The sequence below is a fragment of the Centroberyx gerrardi genome, chromosome 8 (assembly GCF_048128805.1).
Source record: "Centroberyx gerrardi isolate f3 chromosome 8, fCenGer3.hap1.cur.20231027, whole genome shotgun sequence".
Classification (NCBI taxonomy): Eukaryota; Metazoa; Chordata; class Actinopteri; order Beryciformes; family Berycidae; genus Centroberyx; species Centroberyx gerrardi.
Window position 1 is genome coordinate 6,316,812 of NC_136004.1, and position 10,664 is coordinate 6,327,475.

The 10,664-nt window shown below is 47.0% G+C and overlaps 1 protein-coding gene across 1 annotated transcript in view; it reads right to left on the minus strand.

Annotated features, from left to right (window-relative positions):
• LOC144539614 (ABC-type oligopeptide transporter ABCB9-like) overlaps positions 1-8,535 on the minus strand; it is a 15,816-nt gene extending 7,281 nt beyond the window's left edge. Inside the window, exons 1-4 of the mRNA XM_078285228.1 lie at positions 7,846-8,535; positions 7,546-7,660; positions 4,275-4,405; positions 3,931-4,136 (exon numbers count right to left, since the gene is read on the minus strand). Of these exons, the coding sequence (XP_078141354.1) occupies positions 3,931-4,136; positions 4,275-4,405; positions 7,546-7,660; positions 7,846-8,497 (1,104 nt within the window). The 5' untranslated portion in view covers positions 8,498-8,535. The remainder of the gene's footprint in view (positions 1-3,930; positions 4,137-4,274; positions 4,406-7,545; positions 7,661-7,845) is intronic.
• Between the last annotated feature and the right edge of the window lie 2,129 nt (positions 8,536-10,664).

Below are 10,664 nucleotides of genomic sequence, written 5' to 3' on the forward strand. Positions count from 1 at the left end.
TCTGCAGAGTAGGTACTGCATGTTTTGGGACTACTGTCTGTGTGACACCGGTGAACCCCGGTGGCGGCTGACTGAACTGCAAGACATAACCCTTTTTTAGGGTCTTTTCTAGCCAGGGAGACACTGCGCATGTGCTTTTCCAAAGGCTCACGCGAACCGATAGGCAAGGCATGGTGTTTACGTGATTCGGTGAATGAGCTGCCGGCAAAATATGCTGGGCAGACGGCTGCATTTGTGAAATCGGTATGTGATGTCCCGGTCTCACACAAGACTTCGGGCTCATAATATTTACGCTTGTGGCCATGACGGTCGTGTTTTCGACTGGGCAGAGGGCAGTATGAAGTACACAATTTTCCCTGTGTGTTTGTGTATTGTTGTGCACATGTCCCGGCTCCACATAGAGCTTCGGGCTCATATTTAGGTTTGACGCCATGACGCTCATATCTTCGAGTGGCCAGAGGGCATGAGAACACACTGGGGGATAACTCTGGAAGGAGGGGAGTGATATGGGTAAGTTGTGTGCTTACTGGGTACACTAGCCGTGCGGCTTTCGCTAGCACAGGACTGAGTACTTGACATTTTCTTTTCCGTAGTAACACTCGAGGTTGGGAAGACGGTCCAGTGATACGGTTCCCCTCCCCATAGGGAATCAGGCCCTGTGTGGCTTCTAGCCCCTCACTGCTGGGGCGGGAAGCTGGTGAGGTGGCCGGAAAGGATGTCTGCTCCAGCCTTTCATCCCACTAGCAGGAGGCGGGTGTTGCGTCTCCGGCGCCGGGGCAGCTTTGCCCTGGGGACGTGAAGCGCTAGCAGGCTGTCTATGCGACGACTGGTCTCGTCGCGAAGGGCCGGGGTCTTGGCAAGGCTCACGCCGCGGAGAGCGGGCTCTACAAGGCATGAGGTTCCTCAAAGCCACCGATTCCTTTTGCTGGCGTTCAAACTTGTGCGTTATGGAATCCACAACAGGACCGAATAAGCCTGACACCTTGACCAGCGTGTTCAGCAGCCTGTTCTTCTCCTTCTCTGACATTTGGGTCAAGTTCAACCACAAATGGCGGTGGGTGACGACCGAAAAACCCATCACACATCCCGCATTTTGGGCCGCTCCCTTCGCCATCGTAAGGCAAAAGTCTGTTGCCTTGCGGAGCTCGACATAAGCTTCGGGCGTAGCATTGCCTTCCAGCTCACGCAGGAGGTTAGCTTGGTAGGCTTGCAGCAGGCAGACATTATTTAGCAGTACGGCAGCCTGACCCGCAGCTTTGTACGATTTCTCCACCAAATTAGCCGTGAGTCTACATGGTTTTGACAGCAGTTGAGGCTTCTCCGTGGTGAGGGAGGGGCACAGGTAGGCAGCCACGGACTCCTCCAAGGGGGGCATGGAGAGGTAGTCCAACTCCGGCTGTGTATCCAGTGTGGACTACATACCGAAAGCCTGGATGGGGGAGCGGGCTTTCTGTGGGGCTCCCCAGGAAAGCCTCACCTCCTTCGTCAGGTCATTAAGCACCGGGAGAGGGCGGGGAGGTACCGGAGCGGTCACAGCTTCGGTAAGATATGCTCCAGCCAACATGCAGGGAGTAGGTGGCTCGGGATCTGACCAAGGAATCCCTAGTTTCTCTACAGCCCGCTCCAGAAGACGCATAAGTTCCTCGTGGAAAGGACCTTTCACCGAGATCTGGTGGGCTGCCATGTGCTGTTCCTCAGCAGGTTCTTCTCCGTCGTCCTCCTCTTCGGAGCCCCACTGGGCGGCGTGGAAGTCCCGCACCTCTTAACGGTAGCTCGATGGTATCTCTTCCTGCTCTCCCTGATGGGAACACTGAGAGAGAGACGGGGAATGAGAGCGTGCTGCGGCGCCCGAAGGGGCTAAATCAGCGCCTTCCTCTTCATCAGCCTCCTCCAGAGCGCCTGTAGTCCATTTGGCGGTACACGGGCGGCTGGACAGAGAGCTAAACAGTTCCGCACGATGGCGAATGACCCCGAGTGGAAGGCTGGTGCAGTCAATGCAAAAAAAGGGATCGGAGAGAGCCGCCTCGGCGTGTCCTTGACCGAGACACCGAACACACACATGGTGAGAGTCCCTCTTGGTCATGTGCGACCTGCATTTTGTGCAGCGCTTGAAGTCCGACATGAAGCGATGATAGCGAAAAACGAAGCTATATCTGCTAGCTAGCTAGCTACGAAAGGATAAGGGCTTGCTTAAACAGCGGTGGCTGAATTAGCAAGAGGAAGATTGGCAGTCAGTGACAGTATTTATAGCGCCTGGGCGGGCTGAGTGACGTAGACCCTAGGGGGTCCTATCACAGCCTGTCAAGGCCAAGTTTGGACTTGGTTGGGTGAAAAGGGCTATCGCTTTATTCAGTGGTGCTGCCTGGAGACAGCAGAAGGCATTAGTACGAACTCGAGTTCGAAATGAAGTAAAACCTCTCACCTCAGTGACTTGCTGTAAGTTGGTTACAGAAGCTAGCCCTAACAGTTTACGTAAAAATGGCAGCCGCTCCGACCGTCCAGGAACATTGGGAATGACCGTTCTATCCATTAAACTTCTGTGGTTTCAAGCCTAGCTGTCACCTACTAAAAAAAAATACTAAAAAACTTTACTTATCTGCAAAGTCGACGACAAGGCTTTCACTGAACAATTACTTTCAACAATATTCTTTATCAGTAAGGCGCATTTCCTGCACCAAAGAGCGGTATTTTCCTAGTTCATGTCTCCTGATATTAATTGAGCGCATCCGGGCATATGTACACATCTGTTGTCGTCTTCTATTTTCAAACAGTAACGCTGCTACAGACATCATGATCAAGACTACTTCCTCAATTTTATGGGTTGTTAATGTTCATGGTCAACATTCAAAGTTTCATTCAGGTGTTTTATTCTAGTTTAGTTCTGCGATAAACATGCTCTTTTGACAAACTAGTAGAACGTTAGCTTTGTCGTCGCACAACAGAACTCTAAACCTACCATTACAGTTAACTCCTATTCCATTAAAGCTACACTAAGCGATTTTCCGACCACTAGAGGGTGACAGAAACTGCAACACATTTTGTAAACACACACAGCAAAACTACTGGCCAACGGAAGCCCTTAAGGACAAACCGTGCATAAAGGCTAATGGCTAAAATAAACGTACCTACGGAGAAATGTCGCCGGTTACCAGTCTCGCTTTGTCAGATTGTTCTCCCGCTGAAGGTTACATGTCCCACAATAACAAGTGAAGAGGTAGGTAACAAGTTTACTATTGTAGTTGAACAAGTTTACTCGCTTGCTTCATTGATTCCGCCATTACCAGAAATATTTTCAGGGATGGGACGGGGTGAGCGCCGCTTTCAAACAGCGAGGGAGGAGACAAGCTAGTTTTAAAAAAAAAAAAAAGGAAAAACTACGACTCGGCCGAATTTGACACCAAGCTTTAGAGGCTGGCCCGCGTGTGTGGCTATTTGTTTCATTACGTCTCACGGAAATCTCCACGTAGCACACGTTAGTTTCAAGATTGGTTACAGGGTCTAAAATCGCTTATTGGAGGTTTAAGGGTCTAAAGTTTGTTACAATATTAACAAACAACAATATTAAAATATTAAATATATTAATATTTTAATATTAATATAACAACAATATTAAAAATACAACAATATTAAAAACAATATTATAAATACAACAATATTACAAATACACAAACAAATATTACAAACAATATTATAAATACAACAATATTAAAAATAATCCCTTTTCCAATGAATTTCAATAATATCTTTTTGGCCAATTTACAGATTGTGCTTGTCCTTGGCAAATCGCTGCTTGCTATATTTATTATTATTATTGTTAATATTTAAATATCGGCACAAAAAAATCGAGTTTCAGCAGCTTCAACACAAAAATAATGGTATTGGTAAAAACCCATATTGGTTGAACTCTAATTCTAATAAGATATGCTTTACCTTGTAGTACTCGCCATAGAGTTTGGAAATTATGCCGATGAAGGGGAATCCCATGATGGTCACCAGTGTGAGCTTCCAGGACATCCCAAACATGAAGATGAAGAAGCCGGCACCCTTGACGAAGCTCCTCAGGAAGATGTTGACGTTCTGGGAGATGAGGTTACTCACCTGGGTGGTGTCAGCGGTCAGACGGGAAGTGATGTCACCTATAGGGTGACACAATGGTTTAACATTAGAACGAGAGCTCTTTTGTCATAGAAGACAATTAGATGGACGGATGGATATTTTGATGCAGATGCGAATGGCTTGATGGATGGAAGGATGAATATTGTTACCACAATTACCTGTGTGGTTCGCATCGAAAAAGCCAATCTCCTGCCTCATCAGAGATCTGAAAAGAAGGTTCCTGAGCCGAAGGCTTAATCTGGCACACGTCAGGGTGAAGACTCCTCCACGCACCCCCATCGCAAGTGAACTGAGGAGAGGGCAAAACGCTTTTTAGAAAACATTAAAGTAATAATTTGCAACATTTTCAAATTAATAAATGCCTGTTTTGCTACTCTTTATTGGTAATTGATATAACACAATAGTGATTCAACCTGTACCCAGTTCATGAAAGCGTTTACATGTGCTGCTGTAAACAGCTGGTGTCTGGTAGGTCCAAACCAAAGGCTAACAAGGTGGTCTTTGTTCCTTCAGTCATACAACCTCGACATTCGCTATATTAAGGGGACACACAATGTGATGGCAGACTCATTGTCCCGGGCCTCTGAAGCCTAAATGTAATATGTTCTTGTCTCTGCCTTCCCCTGTGCTGTTCTTCTCTTCCTTTAAACTGCTGCCTAGGTCTGCTGAGGATGGGAAGCTGGCCAGAGGCAGACGGGGCTGGAGAACTTTATATCCCATTCTCTCCATATTCCATCATCCGTCATTCAATAAGCACACCTCTTCTCGTTTCACCCCAGTAGCAAGAAGGGCGGTCTGGTGAGACATCTCACTCATGCACTCAGAACCGTGGTTATGTAAGTAACCTAAAGTTCTCTTTCATAGCATTCGTTTCAATGTCTCACAATGGGAGACTTAGTGAGACATCACTATGGCTGCACTCTGGCTGCGCTGGCTCCTGGCTTCAAAATGGCACTTCAGAAACCTATGGGTGAAGTCATACTCACTACGTCCATCTTTTTTTACAGTCTATGGGAAAAACGAGCTGAGCCCCGAGTTTTCCCTACAGTGGCGTAATGCTGCCCTCCAGGCAAGGAAAGGCAAGGCAATATTATATTTATTTATATAGCACATTTCATACACAGTGGCAATTCAAAGTGCTTTACATAAATAAAATAAAAATAAAGACATAGATAAAAAGACTGAAGCCTGTCAGTGCGACCAGACGCTACTGTGCATGTGCAACTTGATAGTGCTGGGACAGCGTTTCTGGGCCAATTCACCCCCGAGAGAGCAGAAGCCCCCTCTAAGGGTGTTATAAAGGGGTAACATACACTTTTTGAAGGTGTTTTCTCTCTTCTTTTTTTAAAAAAATATTCAACTGCGCCCTTGGCTGAGAGCCTGGATGCGACAGTATATTTTTTATTTTCATTGAACATGTGTGTGAATGAGTGCTTGGGAGACATGGGGGGGGCAGGAGGCAGCCTGCCACCGGAACAATGTCTCGTCTCCTCCTCTTGGCTGGAACGTGGTGGCACATCTCGAGGGCCACACGTCGCAGAGAGGGCGGGGAAGTGCCTGGGGATTCCTCCCAGGACACACTGGAGAACAAGGGAAGCCAGGGAACAGGGAACAGCTGGCTGTCCCTTCATCGGCGAGGTAGACCGCTAAGACGCCTTCTTCTTTCCCTTGGCCTGCTGACTTGTAGACAGAACCGGCCGGCTAGCCTGTGCAGCAGCAGGGTTGAAGGGCTTTCTGGACCAGGCGCTTTTAGCATCGGGGGCTCTGGGAGGCACTGGAGCAGGGACCTGGACCTTAGGGCGTTTGGGGATGCGGAAGTGGGGGTTAGACCTGGAGACCGCCTGGGCGAAGATCTGTGAGAGACGGCTGTGCTGTTGGCTGTGCCTTCTGTGGGAGACAGAGCTGCAAAGCTTCATCCTCCCTCTTCTTCGCCTTGCATCACTTCTGCATGGAAGATCCCCTCGGGGACAACCGGGACGTCCAGGATGCCCTCCTCCTCCCTATCAGACAAGTTGGTCAGGTTGAGCCATCTGGCTCACTCCTGCAACACCATCATAGCCATGGACTTTCCTGTCGCCTGGACAGCGCATCGTTGGACACGGAGACAGATGTTGGTGACCGTGGTAATCTCGTTCCACATGGCCGGGCCAGGCTTTTCAGCCAAGTCAACATACAGCTCCGCTTGGTAGGCAGTGAGCATGGATGTGACGTTCAGCGCCCTCACCATCATGGCAGCCACCTTATACGGCATGTCAAGGGGACTGCCATTGACATGATGAGTCCGGGGAAAAGACGAAAGAGGACTTGTCGTCATCCTCATCGGACACGAGAAACTCCTCTCCTATAGACCCTTCCTCCTCCTCACACTCGAGCAGGAGGGGCTCCTCAGCCATAGGGTCTGAAATATCCAGTGACGAGCCCCAGCCTTGGCTAGCTGGTATAGGAGTTTCCTCATCACTAGCACCCAGCTCGGTGACAGCAGTGAGAAGAGAGTCCCTCTCCGTGAGGCTAGCTTGGCGAGCTAGCCTCCGACAAAGGCTCTTTGCTGTGAACTGGGTACAGTGTCCGCATGAGCCGGGAGAATCGATCGCTGCTCGGGCATGTTCTGGCCCAAGGCAAGCGGAGCAGACCTGTGTCTTTGCTCAAAATCTTTTTCCCACAGTTGCAGAGATGACCACTGCTGTTATTTTCCCCTGTGGTGCAGGGCAGCTTTGCAGCTGTTGCCATTTAGCTGGAGTGCTAAAGAGCAGAAAATATCTGGAATGATAAGAGCCAAGCTAGCCCAGGTGGAGCGAAGACGGCAGGTAGCCTGACTAGTGTACCGAACTGTGGTTAGCTTAGTGATAGCAGCTAGGAGACAAACATACCATTTGGAGACAGTCTAGAGTGAATTTCTCTAAACATCTTACCTATGGAGAAGGTAAGCGAAATCTGAAAGCAGCACCAGAAAACCAGCGTTTGGCGATGGAGTTGTCCGCTCCGATTTGCGAATGATCAAGCTAGTTAACTGAAGCAGCAGGCGAGAGATAGTACTTTTGAAGCGAGAAAAGGTGATTGAATGACGGGTGATGCAGCATCAGTCCTATATATAGGAGGAGGGTCCTGACGCACACGTCACGACTGCCAGCCACTCAGGGTGGAAAGCTTCTGAAGGTACGCGAAGGAGCGCATCCCATAGTGAGACATCGAAACGAATGCTATGAAAGAGAACTGAGTTGTTTCTGGTTTATCTGGAGTTTCAGGTTAGGGTGGAGTACTCACCATTTGGGGGGTCATTTTCCCTCTTAGTAAATGAGGTAGAATCCTCATGGTAAAATTGACTGTTTTGAAATCAGATAAACTGCCTTTACTAAATGGCGGATAGACAAAGACACAAACAGACAAACAGCTAAACAGAGACCAATCCAAGCCACCATCTCTGAGACTCACCTGGCTAAGGCCAGCGCCGACAGTGTGGCCAAGGGCTTAGTGAAGTACTCCATGCTCTGGTGAACCACAATGCCATCTATGGCCTTTCCAGTGTAGTAAGGTATAAAGGCTTCACCTATGGAGATGAGAGAGCAGAACATTAAGAGTAAGTTGGTGTGAGTAAGACAGTCATAACCTAGAGAATCAATGTTTCAAAGCATAATTGCCAAAGGGAGTGACGACCTATTGCACAGGTCTCTTCCAATCATGTGTAATAAACAAGACTAAATTACATTACATGGCCATGTCAAGGACACTCACACACAGCGGAGATGAGGAGGAAGAGGAAGGCTACAAACAGCAGCCCGCTGTCTTTGCTGCAGTAGGCCAGCAGGCGTCCCAACGTGGCTCCTGAGTTGCTCTCCTTCTCCTGGCTCCCCTTCCTGCTCGACCTCCTCTTCTTCCCCACCTCTTGCTCCTCCTCGCCGGCCGTCTCCACCAGCCTCTCTGTCTCCTCAGAGCCAGGGCTGCTGGTGTTGGTCACCGAGTTGAGCTCCTTCCCCAGGAGCCTCCAGAGCAGCACGACTCCCAGAGAGGAGGCGCAGGTCCACGAGAACAGGCTCAGGAACCAGGGCTGCTGGGTCAGAGCCTGCAGCTCGCTCTGCATCAGCAGCTTGGCCAGGGCGTAGGTGATGATGGTCATGCAGATGAGGAGAATGAGGGTGGATAGTTCAGTGACCCTCCGTGGGCCGTCCTCCTCGTTCCACGACACCCCTATGGAGGCTCCCAACAGGAGGGAGGCTCGGACCAGCACGGTCCCCCACAGGTCCAGGACCGACTGGAGGATGTTAAAGTTCTGGGCGTCCTCTCTGAATACGGTGAAGTGTGATCCGTGTGTGTACAGGACAGTGGTGATGGCAACATCCACCAAGATGTATAACAAGGTGCAGCTTACAGCTACCTTGATGCCCATGATGATTATCAAGCTAGAATAACTTAGAAGAAGTTAAGGTAAGATATTACCAGTGCCAAGCAGACCAAAATCTTCTTTAAAAAAATGACTTCTGGTAAGAGCTTTCAAAACAAAACCCTTGTTGAAGAACATGCATTAGCAGCTAGAATAAAAAAATAATAGGACTTCTGGTCAAAACTTTCAAAACAAAACCCTTGCTGATGAACATGTTCTTATTAAGTACAGACGTGAAAAAGGAATGTACAGTACTTATGGAGGCATCTGTACATTTAAATATACTTGCTGTGTTTTGCAAAATGTCATTTTTACAGCAACCATTTAGCCTTAAACATATCCGTCTTTAAAGCAGCTTTCATCAGGAACTATCATGCACCATATTACAATATAATCGTTTATGAATCTATTTAACTGCTAGTTTCACTTCATATTTAATGTAATGATTACAGTGAGCATTATTCCGTTTGCTCTCTACGCTCCAGCATATAAAATCCTTACTTTGTTTTCCAAACGTCACATATTTGCTTTTATTTTGAAGGGAAAATCGCTTTCCTTCCAGTCTTATGCTACTCTGGCTAACTTGACGTAGCTAAAGTAAACATGAGTTAGTTCTAGTATAACGTTAAATTATTTATAGTTTAACTATTGCTCTGCACAATAACTAAATGTCTAGTGGTAAGTCTATAGTGCCAGTCTCATTTCACTCCACCATGTATTACCGTGGACTAGTGAGAGATGTGTTGCGTCAGGTTGCAAAAGCTTCCATAGTGTGTCAAATCCCTTGTCCAAGTATCCATAGGCACGTTAAATCCCTTAGGCCTACTGTAGCCTGCTTACACACATGATACAATACATGGTCAAATACATGGTCAATACTTGGTCAGCAGACAGCATCCACGTCCCACACAAAGTCAAGCAGGTTTGATTAGAATGAAGTGACAGCGGCTACAGTACAGTAGAGGTTAGGTAGATTAGACTGGACCAAAGGTCGTCTATGTTTGGGAAGATAAATTACTGCAGTAGATACTTTGCAGTTGCGTTACAAATCGCACCATCTCCACTGGTGCCATCATGAAGGTCCATTGGAGAATTTCCTCCAGGCAAATAATGGCTAAATATATAACAACCGTGCGAAAAGATTGATAAAGATTGTTGTGGTGTGGGTGTAGGTCAATTCAGTTACGTTACAAGTAAAAGTGAATAGTAAGGTAGATGTGTTTCTAAATTTAGGTTACTGTGACAGAAAACTTCCTTGTCTTTAGCTCTAATCCCTTTAGCCCTAGTCCCTTTAGCAATTGCCCTTTGATGTTGTTTCACTAATTGTAGTTTTGACTGAATAAACCATAACTTTTCCATTAATTACACACACAGCGAACTTGTTTTCCAAAAATGTATTTAAACATGTTATTAGGTCACATTACAAAATTTCAGTCAGGAGTATTTCAGTCTTTCTTGTAAAAAAAAAAAATATGATTGCAATATGATCTCAAACATGTTCATGCAAAATGGCATTGCTACAATGAATCTAAAATGTGTTATTAAAGATAAAGTCCTCTTAGCTTTCTTATAAATGATCATGGAACTAATTAAAAAGGGCTTCACATAACATTCACATCAACATCACATTAGATCTTGAGAGCAGGCTCCGCCACAGGCGATGGCGTTTGTGTTGCACGGAAATAGAGGCAGAGTGATACCTCTTTTCTTTTCTTTTCTCTTCTCTGACGGACTGCAGTTGTTGCGGAAGTCGGCGTGTGTGTGGCTCCTCCCACCAAACACTGTTTGAGTGAATGTTCAAGACGATGTAATGTTGGCAAATCTGACAATAGTATGTTACCACAAATGTAGCCGAATGATATTTCGAATATAGCCAATTATATAACAACAAAACCCCTTTTGTACTTTACACTGTGGTGCAATTTTGTCGACAACTACATGGAGAGGGATATTAGTAGGGTTGCAGTAGGGTTAAACCCCTCATTACAAAGACGAATGCACATTTGAGAGTTCTTTGGTGCAAAACCCATAGGCACTGGTCTACAGAGATGTGGAAAAAAGTGATATGGTCAGAGGAGTCATCCTTCACCATATTCTGGACAAGTGGGCGAGTGCATGTGTGGCGTACACCAAGAGAACGGTACAGGCCTGAATGCTTGACCCCTACAGTGTG